General features: G+C 41.7%; 4 protein-coding genes across 12 annotated transcripts in view; 2 read left to right on the top strand and 2 right to left on the bottom strand.

Moving 5' to 3' along the window:
* Nucleotides 1-8,888, bottom strand: part of SENP7 (SUMO specific peptidase 7) — a 36,237-nt gene extending 27,349 nt beyond the window's left edge. For 3 of the 7 annotated variants that reach the window (XM_088668132.1, XM_060273714.2, XM_060273716.2), the window contains exons 1-4: nucleotides 8,402-8,825; nucleotides 5,944-5,993; nucleotides 4,772-4,870; nucleotides 2,711-2,808 (exon numbers count right to left, since the gene is read on the bottom strand). In XM_088668132.1, coding sequence (XP_088524258.1) covers nucleotides 2,711-2,808; nucleotides 4,772-4,870; nucleotides 5,944-5,993; nucleotides 8,402-8,675 — 521 coding nt within the window. In that variant the 5' untranslated portion in view covers nucleotides 8,676-8,825. Of the gene's footprint in view, nucleotides 1-2,710; nucleotides 2,809-4,771; nucleotides 4,871-5,943; nucleotides 5,994-7,578; nucleotides 7,659-7,820; nucleotides 7,940-8,401 lie in introns of those variants that run through there. The other 4 variants (XM_060273715.2, XM_088668134.1, XM_035115145.3 and 1 more) reach the window with 3 other exon arrangements.
* A 2,958-nt stretch (nucleotides 8,889-11,846) lies between these two features.
* Nucleotides 11,847-14,212, top strand: LOC118084954 (putative protein ARB2BP). The gene is made up of 2 exons (XM_035115118.3): nucleotides 11,847-11,924; nucleotides 12,424-14,212. The coding sequence occupies exons 1-2, from the start codon at nucleotides 11,919-11,921 to the stop codon at nucleotides 13,471-13,473; spliced, it is 1,056 nt and encodes a 351-aa protein (XP_034971009.3). The 5' UTR covers nucleotides 11,847-11,918; the 3' UTR covers nucleotides 13,474-14,212.
* On the bottom strand, nucleotides 13,876-17,599 carry TXNL4B (thioredoxin like 4B). Its single transcript, XM_035115121.3, has 3 exons — nucleotides 17,353-17,599; nucleotides 16,472-16,623; nucleotides 13,876-14,629 (listed from the first exon to the last, which is right to left on the bottom strand). The coding sequence occupies exons 1-3, from the start codon at nucleotides 17,551-17,553 to the stop codon at nucleotides 14,464-14,466; spliced, it is 519 nt and encodes a 172-aa protein (XP_034971012.1). The 5' UTR covers nucleotides 17,554-17,599; the 3' UTR covers nucleotides 13,876-14,463.
* A 147-nt stretch (nucleotides 17,600-17,746) lies between these two features.
* Nucleotides 17,747-22,309, top strand: TRMT10C (tRNA methyltransferase 10C, mitochondrial RNase P subunit). Of its 3 annotated transcripts, none has more exons than XM_035115116.3 (3): nucleotides 17,747-17,824; nucleotides 18,916-18,971; nucleotides 20,265-22,309. In XM_035115116.3, exon 3 carries the CDS (start codon nucleotides 20,309-20,311, stop codon nucleotides 21,593-21,595), a length of 1,287 nt encoding a protein of 428 aa, XP_034971007.1. In that variant the 5' UTR covers nucleotides 17,747-17,824; nucleotides 18,916-18,971; nucleotides 20,265-20,308; the 3' UTR covers nucleotides 21,596-22,309. The 3 variants fall into 3 exon arrangements, with proteins under 3 accessions (XP_034971007.1, XP_034971006.1, XP_060129696.1); XM_035115115.3 differs by having other exon boundaries at nucleotides 17,747-17,964; XM_060273713.2 differs by having other exon boundaries at nucleotides 17,747-17,999.
* The last annotated feature ends 799 nt before the right edge of the window (nucleotides 22,310-23,108 follow it).

Genomic DNA, 23,108 nt, shown 5'->3' with positions numbered 1-23,108 from the left:
AATTACACTGTGTCATGTGAATGACAGAATTCAAATGAGGGTGTGCTTCCCCTCCCCCCATGACTGTCATTTCCCCATGACTGGGGAATAATAATAATAATAATAATAACAATAATAATAATAATTTATACCCAGCTCATCTGGCTGGGTTTTCCCAGCCATTCTGGGCGGCTTCCAACAAAATATTAAAAATACAATAAAACTTCAAACATTAAAAACTTCCCTGGACAGGGTTGCCTTCAGATGTCTTCTAAAAGTCAGATACAGTAGTTGTTTATTTCCTTGCCATCTAACAGGGTGGGTGCCACTACCGAGAAGGCCCTCTGCCTGGTTCCCTGTAACTTCGCTTCTCGCAGTGCGGGAACCGCCAGAAGGCCCTCAGAGCTGGACCTCCAGTATCATAGTAGTGATGGGTGAGCTGGTATGCTTGGCAAAACTGCTAGTATCTCCTGTGTTGTGATAGAGATGGACCAGGGATTCATTCCATTGCCTTCCTGTGCTGAGAGGCAGCAGTAGAAGTTAGAGTGCTGAAGCCAACATTGTACAGGGACATGATGACTGGGGATATTGTTGCTCCCACTGATGTCAGCAACCTGCATCCATGCTGCCACATCTATCCAACATAGCAACAATACACTTTCACATCTCTGACTGTGGCAGCATCACCACTCTCCAGTGCTATGCAGTGTTGAAATGTAAGGGCAAAGTTCCCCTCCACCTTCTGTTGCCACGTGGTTGACCACTGGTAGTTTTGCCTAGCATACAGCCTCACGGCTCACCACTTCATCTGGAAATCAAGGAGGTATCCACAATGGACTCTCTGAGGTGTCCAACCATCAGCCTGATTTTACTGAGAGAGACAAGAAATATTCTTATAACAATATGCAAGAGAAGTAACAAAAAATCTTGAATAATCCTTTAGCCAATAGCAGGACCAGGCATCTGCTTCCACCCATTATGGTCTAATACAGTGGTACCTCGGTTTAAGTACACAATTGGTTCCGGAAGTCTGTACTTAACCTGAAGCGAACTTTCCCATTGAAAGGAAAGGAAAGGTGATTAATCCGTTCCAGACAGGTCCGCGGAGTACTCAACCTGAAGCGTACTTAACCCAAAGTATGAGTGTAATTGGTTCTGGAAGTCCGTACTTAACCTGAAGCGTACTTAACCGGAAGCGAACTTTCCCATTGAAAGTAATGGAAAGTGGATTGATCCGTTCCAGACAGGTCTGCGGAGTACTTAAACGGAAAGTACTCAAACCGAAGTGTACCTAAACCGAGGTATGTATGACTGTAATTGGTATAAGATTTTCATTGCATTCTATATTATAATATGAAATAATCATTTTTACTGTCATATAAATGGAACTTATAGAACTTATGATTATATTTATGCTTAGACCATGTATATGTGGAAGCTCACCTGAAAATCATTTGGATATCCATGTAAATATGCTTGATATTGAGGTTTTAGAAGTGCAACAAGCCATTAAAAGTTTTAACATTCAAGGTTGTGTGAATCGTTACAAACACAACTTACAAATAACTTGACTATTAATGTATGTCACTATTAGTTATTGTAATAATCTATCTCCATGAGTTTAATCTCATGTATGTTCCTATATAAAGTAGATGTCACCTCTTGCCTTGAGAGCAAACAGAGGATCACTCTCAGTGGATTATTCAATGACATATAGTACAGTGGTGCCTCGCTGGATGAACGCCCTGTAAGACGAATTTTTCGCTTAACGAAAGGATTTTTTGAGTGGAGGTTGCCTTGCTAGACGAATTCGTTTTACGAAAAATTCGTCTAGCGAATTGCGGTTTCCCATAGGAATGCATTGAAATTCAATTGCCGCGTTCCTATGGGCAATTTTTTTAAAAAAAAAAGTCAATGCATTCCTATGGGATTCGCTAGACGAATTTTTCGTTATAAGAATTGACCCGTGGAATGAATTAAATTCGTCTAGCGAGGCACCACTGTAATGGTATTCTCCTCTTGGAGATTCATCAAAGTGAGCCAAATAATTTCCCACAAGTGTTGCAAGATTTGTTTCTTTGTACTGGCATCCAAACCCAAACTGGTGGAGATTAAACTTCTATGAATATTTTTGTTGTGATATAGACACTTTTATATTTTGCTGTTTCATTGCTTATTTTTAATATTGCTCACCTCAAGATTGGTGAGGTTAGAAATCTAAATCCCTTAAAAATTCAACTTTGAAGACCATAGCTTTCTAGTCAGGCTGTCTTCTGATTAAAATGCTTCAACAATCATATGACTTGTAGGCTGCAATTCCACTTCCGTGGAAATTAAGTCCCAATGGACTCTTCTGAGCAGACACATACAGGATTCAACTACATTCTACTAGATTAAATATGCATACATTTGCATATGAATAAAAACTCTCTTTCTTTTTCTTTGTTTCTAGATCGTACACACAGTACCACAACAGGAATCACCTTAGAAAATATACTCACTTGTATGTGAAAGAAAACACAATTCTTTTAGGAAGGCACTTGCCATCTAGCTTTGATAATCTGCAAAAAAGTAAAAATCTACCACCCGATTACTCAGGAGAACTATTTCAATTTTTTCTTAATTGATCAATCTGTTTAATTAGCTAAACATTGCTGCCCTACATCATAGGCTTGCAGTACCCAAAATACTCAGCACTGTGGCCTTGAGTTCTGAAGCATCCTCCACTTACCCAAATGCTGGTCCTTCATCATCGATGTAACGTTTCTCAAAAGGTCTTTTTCTTCCCCAGTTTGCGTAAAAATTGTTATTTTTAGACCTTGATGTCCACTGAAATTGAGGGCCAGGCAGCAGGGTGTTTGAACAAGGGGGGGGGGAGAGGTGTGAAAAGAGGACAGATAAAAATGAAGGAAATCCATTGCCAGCAAGTATTGACAATAATGGGCTAGATGGACCAATGGTCGGACGCAATATACAGTAAAGCAGATTCCTAAACAATTTCATTTATTTCAGTTACAGGTAGGTAGCCGTGTTGGTCTGATGCAGTCAAAACAAAATAAAAAAAATCCTTCCAGTAGCATCTTAGAGACCAACTAAGTTTGTCTGAAGAAGTGTGCATGCACACGAAAGCTCATACCTATGACAAACTTAGTTGGTCTCTAAGGTGCAACTGGAAGGATTTTTTTTAATTTTGTCATTTTTTTCAGCTACAGTCTTGAGTCTGTGGTCCTTCTCACTCCTTAGACTTGACCCAAAGCAAATGAACCCAGTTTCCCAGTGGATGGAACTCCTAACTCTCTTATCCCGCTATTATAACAAGGAATTCAATTGCTCCATGTCCCACAAATCTATGGAAATTATGGAAATGCAGGCAGCCCCCCCCCCCCCGCCTACACACTTTCAATATGTGTGCAACCATGTAAACACAAATCGCTCCAAACCAGGAAGTGACACAGAAACATAACAAAGACGTCACTGAAACATCGCTGAAAGTATGGAATTGGGGCAGGGGTGGAGCAGGGTATTTGCAGGCTTTTCCAATGGGTTCCAATTATGCACGATTTGGCATATCGCATCCCTGAAAACTAGCAATCTGCACGTGTAGCCCAAGGCTGTGATCTCAGACCTTGCATGCATAGTGCAGGGCGCAGAATGATCTCTATTAAGGATAGCCTCCCTTCTCCCACCAGGTCTCTGTGCTTAGCGTAGCACCACTGAGCAAAAACATGTGGAGGCTTGGCAAACCTGCCCTTCTCAATAAAGGATTGGAAAACTATGACCCTCCAGATATTGCTGGATTGTTAACTTCCATCACCTCTGACCACTGGTCATACTCTGTAGGGTTGATGGGAGCCCTGTAACTCTGGAAGACCATCGGTTCCCCACCTCTGCTCTAAGTGGAGCTATCTCCCACCTCTCCTTATAGCAGTAGGTTCCTTAGTCAAGCCTTCAGTACACAGATGATCCCAGCAGAAGCAAAGTCATGTATGTGAGGAGGAGCAGGCTGCTGGACGAGCCAAGGCATCCTCCAGCCCATGGGCTGGATGCCGCCAGCAGGCCTCTCCCCATGCCACCCCCTCTCTCAGGCCCCCTTTGTCCTGCTGGTTCCCTCTGATCAGCTGAGCATGGCACAGAGGGAGGACAAGATTGCAGGGCGGGGAGGTTTCCCCTGTACAATTTGCCACCACCACAAGTAGGTAACAGCTCAGCAGCAGGGAAGAGGAAGCATGACTGAGGCCTGCTATCAAGTTGCCCGTGAATAAAGGGTTTGCTTTCTTTCACAAGGGCAGTTTACTGCCTTTCTGTGGTGTACACTGAGAAAGGAAGCCCCCTTTCAGTACATAGCACAGAGACGCTCTCTTTCTCCCTGGGCACTTGCTGCCTTTTTGTCTGTGTCTGAGTGAGAGAGAAAGGGGTGTGTGTGAGATATCTGTCTATCTGTCTGCTTCAGACCTGCCCATTTAAATGGCTTGCTGAGATGCAGTGTCCTTGCAACAAGCACAAGGGGAGGGGAGGACACAAGTGCTTCTTACGAGAGACTCCTCCTCCGTATCTTGCTTTTATTGCACATAAAACTGCAGTCAAAATGAGCAAATGAAAGGTGTTAAGTAGTTTCTTCCTTCTTCGTTTTTCATAAAGTGTCAGCTCAATGTGTTATTTATCATTCACAGGCATGAAGTACAAAACTAGATCTTTAAGTAATTATAGAATATTTAATTTTCAAAACATGAATAATGCTTGCCCTAAAATAGCTCTTCCCAAGCAGTGCAGAAAACAAGAAACTTCTGTTTACCTCTTGCAATGTGCGATCCCACGGGGGGGAAAGTCTTGACAGTGGGGACTGAACATGGACATCATCTGACTGTGAGGATTTCTTCTTTGGTATTCGATACTGGAATGAAACATTGCATTTGCATTTTTTGCACCAAAAGAATAGGAAAAGAAAACAACAAAACAACATTGAACTCCACACACTAATGTTCAAGGGGGGGGGGAGTTAAGGTGTACAGAAACTAGTAAATTATGATATTCACATTTGGAACTCTGGGCACTGAAATTGTGAGACTTCCACTGAAGATGGGAACAAGTAAGGCTACTTATCTTTGAACTCTGCAGACTGTTCTGGTTTTAGTTTGCTTTTATTTTGAATACTGTTAAAGACAGTATGCTCAGCAGCATTCAACAACAACATTTGTATACCACCCGTCATCCAAAGATCACAGGACGGTTCACGACATAAAAATTTAAAATGAGAATACAAAATACATAATACAGTACAACAAAAACCAATAACCCCTCCCCCACAAACACATTTAGCACAACATAGAATGCTAATCAGGCCTAGTCATAGAAACATATTCACCTGGTGCCTAGATGGGTAGAGAAGGCACCAGGCTAGCATTCCACAAACGGGGAGCCACAGCAGAAAAGGCCCACTCTTGTACTGCCACCCTCCTCATGGAGGAGACACAAGATGATGATCACAAGGTCCGGGCTGGTTCATACAAGAGCTATTTAAGGCTTTATAAGTCTAAACTAACACTGTGAATTGGGCCAGGAAACTAACTGGTAATCAGTGCAGTTGGACCAGGATCAGTGCAATATGTCCACACCGTCTTGTCCAGGTGACAAAGCTGACCACCAAATTATGCACTAGCTGAAGTTTCCAAACTGTCTTCAGTTGCAGCCCCATGTATAATGCAGTAATAGTACAAACATTTATAAACGTTACGTAAATAAAAGCAATATTCATTAGACATAAGAGTTTTAATTTGCCAAATAGGTCAATCATATGATCATAGTAGCTATGCTCATGTATTTTTCATTTCTAAGAAGGTGGCATACATTTGTTTATTTACATGTAAATGTTATTCCAATCCATCCAAATGGTAACATTTTAGCAAAGCTACCAAATATTATGAGCTACACTCCCAAAATAATGGACGTAGATCAAGGACAACTTACTTTAGGCAGACTTGATGATGAATTTTTTCCATGTCCCTCCATAGTTGCTGCTGTATAAGGCAGACAGAAAGTAGAAGTATTGTGAATCATGTTATAATGAGCATTTCCAAAAGTAGCCAATTAAAGTATCATCAGGAGGCAATGCATATTTCCCAGATGTTAAAGGTAAGCACATCCCGGGTGAATAAAAATGCTTCACTGGTGATCGCTCTCTCCAAAATCTGCACATAGCTCCAAGGCAACTGCTGATCACAAGGACGTCAAATCACAAGGAGGAGGCATTAACTACATGCCCATTATTTTCATTTCTGCTATTCCAAGGACATTAACTGATTAAAAGCTGCTCTGTGCTGTTTTGTTTGGCAAGTTCCAAGGTGATTGGGAAACAGAACATCCACCAATCCAGAAGCATCTATAAAGGAACAAGTAGAGGGAGCCTTTTCTATGCTAAGCGCTACTTTGAAAGAAAAAGGTTGAATTGGTACGGCATCTTCTGCATCACGGATTTAGACTATTAAAACAATTCTGACACATGCCTTGTGCAAATGTAATGGTGCAATAGAGAGGAAACCAAAAATGCCCCATGGACTGGCATATCCCTCCCTCTTCCTCCTCCTCCGGGCATGTTCCTTCCTTTCCCCCTCTATTCCACACCCCTTTCTGCACTAGCTATACTGAGCATTATGTGTAAAAGGGTCTAAATTTCTGTGTGGCTTTTGGCAGATTTGACTACAATGTCAATAATAATAATAATAATTTATTATTTATACCCCACCCATCTGGCTGGGCCTCCCCAGCCACTCTGGGTGGCCTCCAACAGAAATATTAAAATACAATAATTTATTAAACATTAAAAGCTTCCCTAAACAATAGCCCAGATGAAATAGGTACTGTGTTCTGTCTGGATCTTGAGTTGTGCTCCTCTTTATAATTGGTGCACACTCAGTGAATCACTAGTAATGTTAGCATATCTCCTTGTGGGTTGACATGAAGTAGTCCACAAGGCTTGGTTTGGCAAGAGGTGCTGGGTAAGTGGTAATGTGAGACATCATCTACAGCAGGGTTGGGGGACCTTTTTTAAGCGTGAGAGCCACATTCCCTCCTGGGAAACCTTCAGTGAGGCCAGCGGTGGGCTGACCAGACAGAGCAACAAGTGTAAATGTTATGTCTGTAAAGGAAGCGAGTTCCTACACACACGCACATACATCTCTCCCTGCCCTTCATCCAGTTAAGCAAGAGGCATTATCAGAGTTCAAGGACACATCCCAACCAAGCAAAAATATGCACTGTGCAAAGCAGAACCAGCTGGCATGCAGCCTAGGAAGTGTTCTGAAGGCCAGTTCAGAGTGATGCCTGGAAGGAGCCACATTTGACACACAAACACCCACACACCGGGCCTGGGATAGTTAATGCTAGTTAACTATTAGTGTTGCATTTCTAATTGGGAGAGTAAAAATGATACACCTCCCCCTATAACTCATACGTGTGTGTGAAGTAGAGATATTTAACCCACCATGACAGCAACAAGAACACAACACAATATCAATGAACAATTGGGGGGGAACACAAACCAAAAGCTGCTTGTCACTGTAAAAAAGTTGTTCTCTAAAAATCACCTGACAACACAATTCTCACCTTTCTTTTGGCAAGACTTTTGTAATTAACAGCTAGCTGCTTGACGTGCCAAAATGCCATAGTCAAACCTTTTCTGGGTCTGGAGATGAAGTAATAAGAAAAGCTTCATCTAAATCATTGTCTTTTTGTGAACTTGAACCTTGCAAAGAAACACCTGTACATCTTTTGCATTGCCTCAATGTTTATAGTATTTTATCTATTCCTATTATTATCAATGACTGGGTGAACAGGGGATAACACACCATGCATCTGATGAAATGGCCCGAGCTCCCAAATGCTGATTGCTTAAAGATCCGTTAATTTCCAAGGCCAATGAAAGGCTCTCGGTTGTTTTCGCTGCTGCAGCAACAAGGACTCCTTTCTGCAAGACAGGTGAGCAAGGGCTTCGTTGTTGCTGCTGCTGAGTCGTTTAGTCGTGTCCGACTCTTCGCGATACAACAAACGATTTACTACCCCCTGTATACGTTTAACCGACGTGGACGCCAACCGAAAACAGCACGGCTTGCTTCCGAGCAAGCATGCACAGGGACTGAGACTGCAATCCTAAACGCGTTGACATGGGAGTAAGCAAGACCCACTGGCCAAAGGGACACGCCGTCAACCCACATCAAAAAACACAGATGAGCCCCACCCGATCCCACTCGCTCGCCTCTGATGGGACAAACATCACATTATTAATGGTGCCTGGCAGGATTTAAAATGCAATGACGACCGCAAGACCAGCATCCTTCAAAAAGGAAGCGGATCTGGGCGTGTTCCGGGGAAAAGAAAACAAACCCGGGGTAGGTCCGCCCCCTTCCCCGACCCAACTCTCTCCTCTCACCTGGCCACGGAAAAGCCACGCCACCCCTCCGAGCGCACTCGGCTTTGTTGATCCGGAGTGGCGCCGGGAGCCGCTTGGCCTGCCCTGCGCACTTCCGGAACAGGCGCCGCCCCGCCGCTTTCTCTTTGGTGGGGAAGCCGAGCCAGGCGGCCACGTGCCGGGCGTTGCGCTTCAGCCTCCTCGGCTTTCGGGCCTCTATCCGCCCCGCTTTGCCTCTCCGGGGCTGGCTGAGGAGGCTCTCCCCTCGCATGCATCCACGCCCCCACCCCGCCATCGCTTCATGGTCTTGCTTCGAAACTGCAACAGGAAAACAAAGCTTTTAAAAAGTTAGCTTGTGGGGTGGTTGCGTTGGTCATTTAAAGGAAGAAAAATACTAAGCCACTCTTGAGTGAGCTTTGCAGCGCGCTTGCCTGCCTTTTCACGTAGCGGGTGTTGCGCAGGGAGAAGGAGGTTACTGGTTTGCTCCTTGGAAAAAAAAAAGGAATATGAGACATGAAGTGACGCCCTGCAAGGAGTGTGCGGTCCTACTGGGCTGGGTTCAAGCCACTTTTTCCTTTCGCTTGCCTTCTTGTGCCAATTAAGCATAGTCTGCTCTAACTGCTATCGTTTCCCTTTCATTTTCTCTTCCTAAAGATACACTCTCACCCATTTAAACTACAGTATTGTTCATATGACCTTGCTTACACTTTCTTTCTTCTTGGAGGTGCGGACACAGTTCTGCTCAATCCCAGTAATAAAATATTCACTTCTGTCTCCAGAAACAGCTTGGCCTGAATCAGGCAATTACTGTTATAATAATTTTAAGGTCTTATATACGGGGTGAGCTCCCGTTGCTTGGTCCCAGCTCCTGCCAACCTAGCAGTTCGAAAGCACATCAAAGTGCAAGTAGATAAATAGGAACCGCTACAGCGGGAAGGTAAACGGCGTTTCCATGTGCTGCTCTGGTTTGCCAGAAGCGGCTTTGTCATGCTGGCCACATGACCTGGAAGCTATATGCCGGCTCCCTCGGCCAATAATGCGAGATGAGCGCGCAACCCCAGAGTCGGTCACGACTGGACCTAATGGTCAGGGGTCCCTTTACCTATATATATATATATATATATATATATATATATATATATATAATAGAAGTTCATAAATGTACCAAACAAACACATACAAATATGTAAACCACGTCTGAAATCCACAGAAAAGTCCTGAAACCATTTTCTCTTTTCCAAAATGGTTGAAGGAAATGGGAAAAATCCTCCCCATTGTCTCTGTGCTCACAAATCCTCGCTTAAGGTGTGAATAGGGTGAGCCTGTAACCTGTGACCTGGATCATAAAGAGTCGGACGACTAAACAACAACAACGAGTGGCCAAAACCCAGATAATGCAATCAGGTAACCTGCCAGACAGGAGATTAACAACACACTCAGGATTCTGTTTTAGACCGCCCCCTGTGATGTATGTGTTGAAGATTCATTCCCCGTGTTTGCATTCATGGGATTGTTGTCTATCACATGACAGTATATATTTTCATTCCATAGTGGGAAATGACGAAGACAGGATGTTTGTGTTACTGTGTTTCCTGAAGTGGGACTGTTGTCCTTTGTTCTTTCTATTTGCTGCCTGATGCCAGAGAGAGGGAGCCATGTTGCAGTGCTCCGTGTGTTTATATGTAAATAAAATAGATTAGCCAAATGCTGAATTGCTGTGGTCTGTTATGCAATTGCGTAAACTCTGCGGATCCGTGCTGATGTCAGTTGGCATCAGTCGCTGTGATGTTTGGGCTGGAGAAAGCTTTTGAAGCTCCCGATCGACCAGGAGGGAGGGAACATGCCAGTCAGGCATGTGTCTCTGCCAGGGTCCTACTTGTGAGTAAGAGATCCTAACAGTATGTATGATGCATTGGGGGAGGTGGTCCTGGGATACACCCCTTGTATGATGTTTCTGGGGGTGGTCTGGAGTTTTAGGGTGGGCAATTTAAAGAGTATACAGTATAAGGGTGACCACACCTTTGTTCTGGGTCCCTCCCCCCCCTCCTGTGTGTGGGTGGGGGGAGCACCCTGTTGGAACAGCTTTAATAAAGATCAGGCTTACTAGGTGTTTTGCTTCTCAATATTCTCTGGTTGGTCTCTGGTATTTTCTCCTACTGATAGAGAACCTACATAAGGGAAAAGGAGCAATTTTTTTCTCCTAACACCTGTGCACCTTGTGAGGCTTTTTTTGTTGATAATTTATATACTACTTAATTACAATAATCTCTAAAGGGTGTAAAAGTAACTGAATACAAGAGAGATAAAAATCAGTTAAAACTATAAAATTAGAATACAGTTAAACTGTCTGCTGGGATAAAAAAATGTCTTTAAGTATTCACTAGAAATTCAACAGAGAGGGTGTAGAATCTTAGAAATGTATTTCTAGTCTGTTTGTATGTAACATAACTACTGTAATGCCATTTGCTTCTGTAACCAGAAATGCTTGCTGAAAGATATTGCCTGCTTTTTGATATGTGTCAAAGGAAGTTAGTGGAAAGTTTTCAGATACCCTTCGAAGCTCCTCCCTGTTTTTGTATCCTGCAATCCATCAAGTGTTTGAACTAATTCAGTTCCTGCTTTGTTTCTTAATTAACGCTTCTAAAGTGATGTATAGCCACCTAATGGCCTTTTCTTTCTGTGCTCACCAAAGGAATGTAACAGATAAGGGGCCTGAATTATAAGGAGGTGTGAAGGAGTTCCCCTATGTCTGGTTTTCTCAAGGTCTTGATAAGTCAGGACCTGCCTAATAGCCAGGAGGCTCCTGAGAGGGAGGAGAGAGGAGGAGGAGGAGGAAAGGCTTATCTGGGAGTTCCATAAAATTGGAAACCTGAGTTTGCTGCTTCCTCTTCTGTGTGTGTGTACAGTATATGATTTTGGTTATACCTTTCTGCATGTAATTTTCTTAATATAAATAAATAAGGGTGCAGTCCTATAATGCTTTTTTGAAAATAACTTCTGTTGAATAGCAGAAATTGCAAAGCACAAGTAGATGTTTAGATGTGTATTGTGAGCATATGCAGGTTTACAACCCCCTAGGTATCAAGGTTAGTTTCATGCATCACATTCATAAGGTGTAGGCATACAATATTCTTCATAGTGCACATTTCAAGTTGTGTGGATTGCATAGGTGTAATGTTGTATGTGTTTTGGGTTTTGGCCATATAGGGCACATATGGCAGTTTTAACTTGGGAGCAATTTAAGAATTCAATATGGTGTTTACAGAATTCGGTGAAATGCAAAGAACAAGGAAGCCTCAATACAACAAAGATTAGGAAGCACTTTCCCACATTATCAGTTTTCATGCCTATCTTTATCATGTGGTGCACAACTGAGTTTGTAAATTGTTTGCCCTTAAATTTGGCACCATAGCTATACTTGATTAGGAAACAATAAGCCCTGAACTACAACATATTAATAGTTGACTCTGTTCAGGCAGATCTCTGAAGCAAAATATCCAGAAGTATCTAGAAGCCTTTGCTGTTATTCTCAAGCAACATGAATGTAAGTATGTTCTGTATTTAGGGGTGTCTGTGCAGGGGGCATTAGGGGAGAGGAGATGGACGGAAAAGTCTTGGCACCAATAGAACTACTTCACTGGATACTGGCAAAAGTCAAGTAGAACTACACTAGAAATATACCCTGGGTTTAAACTGATCTATTTTTTATCTGTTACTACAGTGGTGGCTAAAATTACACAGTTCAAAGAATGCTCAGAAGGTATCTACTAAAGTTTTACACTGAAGTTTAGTGGGTTTGGGCCTCACCAGCACTTTAAAACATCTAATAAACCCCTCATCATTCTGTGCTACTTTAAAAATGGAACAGGATACAAATGCAACAAACAAAATATTTGTCACTTTTTAAGTTGCATTGATTTAAGTTAAAGTTATTTTTACTGCTGTCCCCACCTGAACAGTGATATTTTGAAATTTTCTACAATATTTTTACAAGAAATGTATGATTTTTTGTTTATGTCATGATCCGTCTGTTTTATTTGTAGTGGACACAGATGAATGAAGATTTGAGCTTCAGAAAACTAATAAATGGTTCAGAATGTCCAGAAACTCTCAAATATGACTTTAATAAAAATGGGGACCTTAGGCATATGGATACCAATGAACCTTTTGTTTATGATTATCAAAATTCACATAATGCTAATCACCAACATTTTCAATATCTTGGATGCTTAATTACTCAGTATGTTTTCGAGCTCCTGGAAAAGACATGCAAACTGCAAAAGATTTACATCCCAACAGATGCTCCAGACAATGAACTTCGCAGTTTTTTTTTCATGAGTGAGAATGCATTAACTAATTGCTCAACTCTAGTCATCCTCCTTCAAGACAAGGGATCTTTTCGTGCAGGTCAGTGGGGACGAAAAGTCATAGTTCGTGAAGGCCTCCAACACGGATCTCAAATACCATTCATCATAAAGGCTCTGCAGTGCTCTTGGGGAGTGATTGTTTTAAATCCCAATGACAACTTCATTGAACTGAAGACAGAACAAGAATGCTTCAGCCTCTCTGAGAAAAAAGACTCCACATGTCCACTACAATCACCCTCGGCAGTCCCAAAGAGAGAGAGCAGTAGTCCTGAAGAGCATACAAGTTACGTTTGGGACCATTTCATTTCAAAGAGCACAGCAGAAAAGGTGGCTTTCATTGCCCATGGTTATGGAGGTTTGGTTTTCATCGACCTCCTCATGCAGAGAACTTCGGAGGTAATGAACAAAGTAGGTGCTGTTGCGCTTATTGACTCCACACACCACACACCGCACCAGACACAAGGCATTTCCCAGGTGCAGGCCTGGATATGGAAACATTGCCGAGAGTGGGTATCCCACAGTGAACCTTTAGATAAGTCAGTAGGCTTTAGGGTGAAAGTTGATTGCCCTACAGTCTCCACAGGAACTGAAAATTATAGCCTGGCTCCTTCCTCTAGTCTACAGTCCATTTTCAAATATCTTAAGAGTGCACTGAAAGTCTTCACTAAACAACCGATCAATCGTTCACCTATTCTAACAAGGAGCAAGTCAATGAAAACAAGTTAAGCATCTGTTATTCATACCCATTTTTTCTTCTAATAGAAGTTTTGTACTAGTTTTGATGCTTAAGCTTATCGTTGAGGTAAAAGTACTTTATCTAGATATGGAGCATACCATTACCAGTCTAATATTTGTTGTCCCATTTCCATTTCTGAAACTTTATGTGAATGTTAATGTAACAACTGTTCCTTGTTTCTGGCAAAACTTCCTTCCTTCCTTCCTTTGAAAAGTCTGGTGTTTAATCTGAACCAGCAGTAAAAAATGAATAAATCACTGAATATATGCATTGCAATTGTGAGTGGAAAGTTCAGTGCATAGCAAAAAGAATTAGAAAACTTTGCTTGAAAGATGGGTTTACTCATTCATCCTTCCTATTGCACCATCATACTTTGACACAATACAGTTGAGTTTAATTCTTAATATCTTAAAATATTTATTTTTTTAATAAACCAATTTTAACATTTAAGTTCCCACCCACCATCCTTTTCCAAAAAAGAATTTCCCATTTTGTGTTGTGAAACCAGAAATACCTTATATTTCTGAAGATGTAGTGTTCAGTTGATGGCTGGGAAGTTAGGACAGATAGTGGGAGCAGTTATAACATTTCAGAATAAAAACCCAGTCATTACTTTTATCTTTTCTTCAGGATACTTCTACAGGGCATGGCAGCTCTAGAATTATTCTTGTTAATTATATCCTTATATAGCCCGAAAGCATTTATTTAGAGCAAGAACATATTACTCTACTGCAGCTTCTTTGACATATTAGAATTAAATAAGTTTCAGCCTAAGCAATTCCGGTCAATTCCATTGAAAAATGAATTAATGAAAGTCTGTCTCTGAGGCTGACCAATATGATCCTGAGTACAAAAGACCAGTCTCAGCTCCTTTCTTCCTTTTGCTTTCAAGATGCAATTGGCATACGTTTGGAGAAGACGTGGAATCATCAGCTTTAAGCAGTTCATATTCCACCTGTCACTCCTCTCCCTGTGGGGCATTAAATGCCTTGATACAGAAGGTCATACTTGGGAATATTCTTTGGATCAATTGGGCTTCGTACGATTAGTTTTCCACGCATTGCTCCACGGTAAATCACCTCAATCAAATCTATGAAGTCTTGTTTTGTTTTGAAACTTCCGACAAATTTAGTGTGATCTGGAGATCTAAGTAGGAAAGCAAAAGGGAACAAAGTAAATGAAAGCTGGAACAACATACAAGCTTAAATTCTGAAATAGTTACTAGTTCCAAGCCTGAACACAAAAAACTCATGCCACAAATCTGCTAGTCTTTAAAGCAGGGATGGGAAACTTCCAGCTTAGGGGCCAAATGTAGCTTTTTGAGAGACTACCTCAGGCTTTGAGACTCTTCCTCAAGTACTTTGGCCAGGCTGGAACATGTTCTTAACTGTGATGTTGCATTTTGCTTATCTGGATGGAAAGATGCAAACCACTTAACAGCAGGCTGGGGAATCCTATGGGCCCACTCCCATGGGCCAATTTTGACAGGTGGGCAGGATAGTTTTGCATGAAACAGCCTGGCTGGCCAAATAAGGAGGCCTGGTGGGCTTAGAGGCTTTGATGATTAAGAGGTATATATATCCTGTTAAATGTGGTATAGAAACCTTTGGTTTTTGTGTGGTTGAAATGTAGTTTATTGCACAAACATAAGGGCTGCATCCTTCACTTCCACTTTTGCTTGTCCCTGCCCACAAGGTTGTCCATGACAAACTGCAGCCTTCCGGCTAAACGAAATTCCCAGCCCCTGCTTTAAAGTGACAGAATGCATATATGAACCTTGCTGGATCAGATCAAAGATCAACGTAGTCCAGCATTCTGTTTTCCAGACAGATGGTTCAGGGAGCCCACAAGGCATTCAAGGCAGCAGCTTCAAGGGCAGGCTTCCTCTGAGCATGGATGTTTTATTCAGCTATAATTGTTTTCTCCTTGAACTTTGTCTCATCCCCCTTTAAAGCAACCTGAGCCTGTGGCTGTTGTGTTCACTGTGGCTCGAGGGTTGTATCCAATGTTAAAACAATATTCACACCAAACCCATTAATGGACATGAATAATTTAGGTCTATTGATTTCAATGAGTCTACTCTGAGTAAAATATAGTTGGATACATTTGGAATTAAGGAGTAAATCCTTTGCAACTCTAGATGTGATATGACTTCTGTGCACATTAGAAATGGTTTTACCTCTCAGAATACAGTAGACACCTCTCAATAATGTCTTGTTGCCTCCAATATTAACAATGGGAATTTCTGTACCGTAGTACATCTGATACATGCATTTAAAAATCTATGTTGCAATTAAGCAGCCACTCTCCTTAGTGTTAAATACAGTGGTACCTCTACTTACAAATTTAATGCGTTCCAAACACACATTTGTAAGTAGAAAAAATTGTAAGTCAAATCCCATAGGAATGCATTGGGAGAGAAAATTCGTATGTCGAAGCAAACCTATCTAAAAATTCGTAAGTAGAAAAAATCCTATCTAAACCGCATCCAAGATGGTGGACGGAGCTCCATTCAAAGTAGAAACATTCATAAGTAGAGTTATTCGTAAGTAGAGGTACCACTGTAACTACCTATACAAAGATTTCTATATCACTTTTCATTTACAAAAAAATACCAATTATGTTCACAGTAATAAAACAAAACAATATTCAGTAAAATATTTATCAATAAAATCAATTAATGACCAAGGACCTTGGAAGCCAGTATTAATAATATTAAGGGTTAGGGAAAGACTATAGATGTTTAAAATTATTGGGGGGAAGTAGTGTCTTGTGGCACCCACACTAATTTCTACAGTAATGTAGAAGAATGGAGTAAAATTCAGAACATAAAATAAATATAAGGACTTGGTCGTATTATGATAAATCTGACAATAATATTTATTAGGCCTTTTGTGCATTGTTGATGCTTGCTAACATCACAAATGGTCACAAACAAATATCATACCAAGAATAGCTTGTACTTGGGTTACATGCAAACCAACTTACCCATAATCCACTTTCATATGCTGCCCGTTGAAAAAGAAGACAGTTGATGGAATATAGCTGATGTCAAAATATTGGGTGTACACTGGCACTTTCTTTACATCCACCAAGTAAATTGCAGCCATTTTACTTAAGTCATGAGATGTTTTTGCAAGCTGTAGAAAAAAGGTTATACAAAGTTATACTGCCCAATATGAGAGGGCAAGAAATAAAGTCTTGAATTAAATTTAACACATTTTGAGAACAGATTGATAATTGAAGCACCAGTGCATGTGGGGTTTTCTTTTTTTGCCGGGGGGGGGGGATGACACGAAGAAGTAACGGAACTCCCTAATGTCAGTTTACTTCTGCATGGGGCCAACACCAGCACAACCTTGTGCTGTCAAAATATCAGTAGGGCTGAAATGTTGGTAATCTGGGTTAGGATCAGGATACCAACAGCACTATCTATTGCCATAAAGTTCCATGTAATGTAAATATTTTAAAGGGGAAAGTAAAATAAACTAGTAAAAATGAAATTTAAGTGTCTTCCAAAGAGTGGCTGATATTTTTACCCCGTCTCCTTTTCTCTCCCCTCCCCTCCCGAGTTCCATTTTTACCGGTATATTTTTATACTGTAAGCCTCTGCATGGGACCCGTTCTTTGTAAAGCACAACGTACGCAGATGCTACTATATTAATAAAACATTTATTATTAAATTACTTCTTATCAACACTGAATATTTTCAAATGAATTTTGGCAGTAAAATGTCCTCTTTTGTTTTGTTCACAGCGGTGTGTGTGTGTGGGGGGGGGAGTTTCGGACTTGGTTGCCCCAGACAACAAATTCCTACTGGGAGTGCGGGGGGGAAATGCGATTGCAAGGAGCCAAATTCGCCTGCTCACAATATCGTCCAGCTGCATGCAGATAAGATCTTCATCTATGCCAAAGCGGAGGACCAGGACTTTCTCGGCCACGCTCTTGATTGCCTCATCCACCTCCTTTTTGCTGCCGAGCTTGGGCAGCAAGAAGCTCATGGCGACTGAGCGAGGCGGGCGGCTCAGACAAGCTGCTGCAGCGCGCCCACCGACCAATACGTAGCGCATGCGCACAACCTTCTTTCGCGCAGAAGGAGGGCAGTCGCGAAGCTCTTCCTTCTCTTCTGGCAGCGCCCCCTGATTGGCTCGGAAACCGGCCAACCAGTGGCAACTATTGCTCAGCTCCTTCCGAAATGGATAAATGGCTTAGTGACGTTAGCGGAACCATTCGAGAGGTGGGGGAGGGAGCATCCGCGTAGCCACTTCCGGCGGGAAGGTGATTGGAGCCGGACCGGGCATGTGCGGAGGAGTGGAGCGCGCGGGCCTTCAGTTGTTTGAGGTGATTGTTTAGGATGCCGCCGAAAATATTTTCTGAGCAGATGTAGTGCGGGGATAGCAGAATGTGAACGGAATGACGGATCTCCAAATATAGAGTTGCGTTGGCGCACGCTGGATTTCTTTGTGTACCTACTCAGAGAAGTAAGTCCCCTCGAGGCCAGCTAAGTTACTCCTAGGTAAGCCTGTATGCTATAGGTTTGTAGCCGCCATCTGGTTGAAACTAACGGGCTTAAGTGCACTTAAAGGTAAAGGAAAAGGGACCCCTGACCATTAGGTCCAGTCGTGACCGACTCTGGGGTTGCGCGCTCATCTCGCATTATTGGCCGAGGGAGCAGGCGTACAGCTTCCAGGTCATGTGGCCAGCATGACTAAGCCGCTTCTGGCAAACCAGGGCAGCACATGGAAACGCCGTTTACCTTCCCGCTGTAGCGGTTCCTATTTATCTACTTGCATTTTGACGTGCTTTCGAACTGCTAGGTTAGTGCACTTAGCTGTGTTTTACTGTGGCTGCTGTGAGGAAGACACTTGAACGAATGTGTGTGGAGCTGGAAGATGGGTGTTAAAAGTGCAGAAGGCAGTGAATGTTGATTCCATAGAGAAACGGATAGCTCCCTCTTTTTCCTGCTTCTCCTTTTATCAGAAAGGCAACTGATTTCCTTGTCTGGAGTTAAAAGATAATAGGAAGCTGCTTTATACCGAGCTAGATTGGTGGTCCATCTGTTTCAGAATTTTCTGCGGCTCTCTTAGGATTTCAAACAGGAAAGCCTACCTGGAGATTGAATCTGGGGCCGTCTACACAGTGCTCTACAACTGAACTATGGCTTTTTGGTTTCTCTTCCCCAATGGTGTAGATGGCGAAAGGGAGATGTCCTGATAAAGGACAACACAACAAGACTGACCTGGGGGAAACCAACCCTTTAAAAGTCTTTAAAAGAGTTCTATATGACATGTAGCTTTTGTGCAGCTTAGAGAACAATTCCATACGATGCTGTAGCAGTTGATCACTGGTGGAGGAAAGTTGTCAAACTTCTTAAAGCACTTTAACCATGTGGAAGCCAGTTTTAATATTCTCAAACCTATGTTTACTTCCAGAACCTGTGGGCTTCAAAGCATAGTAGCGAGTAACTGAATACTTGACAAAAGGAAAGGTAACTTAATATTTCTATAAAACGAATCTTCTTATTTCATAGATATTTCTGGCCTGAGGCCCAATTGCTCCTAGTCCTCTTTTTAGGGCTGCAAATTGTGTTTATTGAATTTGGCCATCTTATATATATAAAACTGTAAAAAGGGCATGTAGGTATGTTTCCACTTTCCACCGAAACCGCTTGACTGATAGCGTTCAAATTTTTACACAACGTCCCATGCTACTGTGAGAGGAAGCATATACCATTTGCATAGACAGATATCACACCTGCGCAACGTAAGAACACAGAACTCACCCAAAAGTGCATGCTGGGAAAAAGAAGCCCGAAGAGGTTGCAAAACAGCACCTCTAGCGGCAGCTACACTGGTACTGCAGCTAGAAAAGCTTCCCTCTCCACAGCACTTGGCTCGCCTTATCAGACAAGCCCAATGGAAGCGGGGACTCGTCTGGGTGGGGGTTGGGGGGAGGAGGGGGCGGGATACATCATGGATCGGGATAGGGTAGGGGGAATCACAGGGATGAACCGGGGGTGGGGGGAGGAGGGGATGGGATACGTCATGGATTGGGACAGAGTGGGGGGAAACACAGGGATGAGCCACAGCAACGCGTGGCAGGGCCAGCTTGTCAGCAATAAAATTAGTTATATATTAAGGTACAGTGGTACCTCACAAGACGAAATTAATTCGTTCCACGAGTCATTTCATATTTCTCCAACTGGCATTTTCAGTTGCCTAAAGTCTCTTAAATTTTCACAGTACAATTGTATTCATCAGGGCTCGAGAGCTTGTTTTAGTTTTAAGGTTGCATTCCCTTATGAGGAGACTTCCAGGGGCTGTGTGGAAGTGGAGGGCAAGGTTAGAGGCAAAAGAGGGTGGAGCAGTGGATTGTAGCCACCCAAAAACCAGCCATTTCTACAATACCCCTCCTCTTCCAGGAAGTAAATGACATTATTACAGTTCAGTGACACATTCCAGTTACATGAAGGAGAGATAGTGAGGGGTGCAGCATTGCATAGGAAGGGTCCTGTCGGTCAGAAGAAACACTCAGAAGGCTACCTTTTGGCCATGGTTCCCCCACCCTCTCCTTTAAATCTTTACCCTGAAGAAAGTCCCATTGAGTTTACTTCTAGGTAAAGAGGTACAGAACGGCACCTTTAGACAGCTTCATCAATTCTCCTTTGCTCTATTATAAGACTAGAATGCATATTTTTACTGACATACAAAGTGAGCAGTATACATATTAATGGTATTTTGCTAATACTGAATTATCTTCTGTTTTCTATGTATAATTGCAGATAACAAGTCGAACATCACATTTCCAATTACAAACTTTAAAAATATGCATCTATTTAATATTATTAGAAGATCTGTCTTCCAATTAGCAGCATCAGACGGGACAAAAAGGAGATTATTTTTAATAATGCCCAGCCGAATCATAACTTGTAGAACTTTGGTTTTGTCAGCTTGGTTTAACAAGGACTCCTCCCCAAGTGCTACTGAGAAACTAGATTTGGATGGATGGAAACATGTAATGCGGTCTGCACAGCAAGAAGAAGCCACTGAAAGAACATCACAGAGTGAAGAAGATTCTCCTTCAGCGGTTACTAGGGAACTTATTGAGATGTGGAGACTGTCGGGCAGACTTGTTCCAGAAAATATTAGCGAAGAAGATTTCAAGATTTTAACTGAATGTCCTACCAAGAGTTCCATAAGGAAGTACTTAAAATTCTTGGCTATAAAAGAAAACAGGAAGAAAGCTGACAGAGAAAAGAGAGAAAAACGAAACGAAGCAAAGAAGGAACGAATGCTAAACACTCAGGAAAATGCTAGTGGTGAGCTAAAAAATACATTTGTCCCTAAGCTTTGGGCTAGGTCACAGGATGCTGTGTACAACTGGAGAGCAGCCCAGTCTATGATCTTTGGTCAGCCTCTGGTGTATGATATGAACTACGAAAATTATATGTCACGCAGAGAAATGGAGAATACAGTGAAACAGCTGATGGAATGTGAAGGGGCCAATCGTAGATCTTTGGACCCATTCCACTTGCATTATTGTAATCTCAAAGCAGATGGTCCGTATCACAAAGAATTTGTCAAACGTTACGGAGAAGCATGGGACAAGTTATTTGTGACTGTGACAGAAAAGTCTTATGTTGAAGTCTTTCCAAAAGATCAACTTGTCTACTTAACTGCTGATTCTCCCAATGTGATGAAAACATTTGAGCATGATAAGATCTATATAATTGGATCACTAGTTGATAAATCAATGAAGACTGGACTTTCCCTTGCTAATGCAAAACGGCTGGACTTGGCAACAGCACGCCTTCCTTTGGATAGGTGCTTGCAATGGGGGGAAGGTGCCAAAAATCTCACTCTGGATCAAATGATGCGCATCTTATTAACTCTGAAAGATACTGGGGATTGGAAGGAAGCTCTGCAGTTTGTTCCACAAAGAAAACACGAAGGCTTTGTGGAAATGTCTTCCTGGTCAAAGCAGCAAATTGACACATGGAAGAAAACAAAGTTGCATGAAAAAATGGCTGGTCAAAGAAAGGCACACAAGCAGTTTGCACAAAATTACTCCAGGCAGCAAGCACAGAAAAACTGGTGGGAAGATGCGTCTTAATAGCATGTTAGCCACCCAGTGTTTGACTGATTGTAAGTTTGAATTAAATCAAGATTTAACCTTAAGATTTTAACTGCTTAAACTTTTCTCTAGCTCTTGAGTTGCATGGGTTTCAGCCAAAGTGACACAAGGACATGCTTTTCTACAAAAATAAATGTGAAAAATTTATTACCTGTTATTCAATATTCAGTGATAAGTTCCAGAAGTTATTCAAGAGCCCAATAATATCAAAATGTGACAGTGTATGTTGTAACCTTCACTCCTTCACTACCCTATTCTAGTAAGGGAATTGGCTTTTAGGCTGTGGATGCCAAATGAACTTCCCTCACAATACGTAACTATAAGATGAGGTCATGAAAGTTTTTATCATTCACAAGCACCCTTGGCTTCAAAAGATCCACAGACGCTTATGTCCAGGGTGTCAGTAGCCCATACTTGGTAAAGCAGAATAGATTTCTTCAGCCCCCACTGGCTAGCTCAGACCTGAAGCAACTGATAGTTCAGCAGCATGCTGCTGTTGCTGTACTAGGAACAATTTCTGAATGCTAGGGCAGCACAATGAATTATATCTGCTTTATAAAGTTGTTGGACAAGAAGGAACCTACATTTTCTGGTAAATTGCAAATATGACCATTGTATTCAGGTATTACGTAGACGTTTGTAAATATGAGCTTAGTTGTGGTAGCATTGAAAAATAAATGGAAATTTATTCGATTTATGTTAGTTATGTTGCTTTTTTTTTTACAAGGAGAAAGCTGGAAATTTAATAATAACAAATTGGATCCATCATCATTATTGTGGCTTATGTGGTGCTTTGAACAACATAAGATCTTGCAGGATCAGATTAATGACTCATCAATAGCCAAGTACATGTCTATGGAAAGCCCAAAAGCAGAATATGAATGCAGCTCCCCATTCTTGTTCCCTAGCATCTGGTGTTCAGAGGCATACAGAGGTAGTATAAATCCATCCTGACTAGCCACCATTAATAGCCTTATTCTCCATGAACTCCATCCAAATTGGTAGCCATCAATACATTGTCTGAAAGCAAATTCCAGTTTATGTGCTGTATGAAGAAGTACTTCCTTTTGTTTTGCTGAATCTTCCCATATTCAGTTTCATCAGATTACTCCAGGTATTTTGACAGAGGGACAAAACCTTTCTACAACTTGCATAATTTTATACATCTTTTCAGTTTCTTTCCTAATGACCCCTAATACAGAATTCACATTTTTTACAGCTGCTGTGCATGAATCAACGTTTTCATTATGCTGTCCCCAAACCTTTTCTTATTAGTATATATGTCAAGGATTTTTTTCCTAATGTGCATCACTTTAGACTTGCATACATTGAATTGTTTTTCTTCATACCCATTCACCCAGTTTGGAGAGATCATTTTTGGAACTCAAAATCCCCTCTTTGCTTTTATCATCCTGAACCATTTGATATCACCAGCAGATGTGACTACTTCACTTCTCGCCCTAAATTCCAGATCATTATGAACCAGTTAAAA

Source organism: Zootoca vivipara, chromosome 4 (assembly GCF_965207765.1).
Source record: "Zootoca vivipara chromosome 4, rZooViv2.hap1.1, whole genome shotgun sequence".
Taxonomy (NCBI): Eukaryota; Metazoa; Chordata; class Lepidosauria; order Squamata; family Lacertidae; genus Zootoca; species Zootoca vivipara.
The sequence above is the reverse complement of the archived record's forward strand: the minus strand, read 5'-3'. Positions and strand labels throughout refer to the sequence as shown.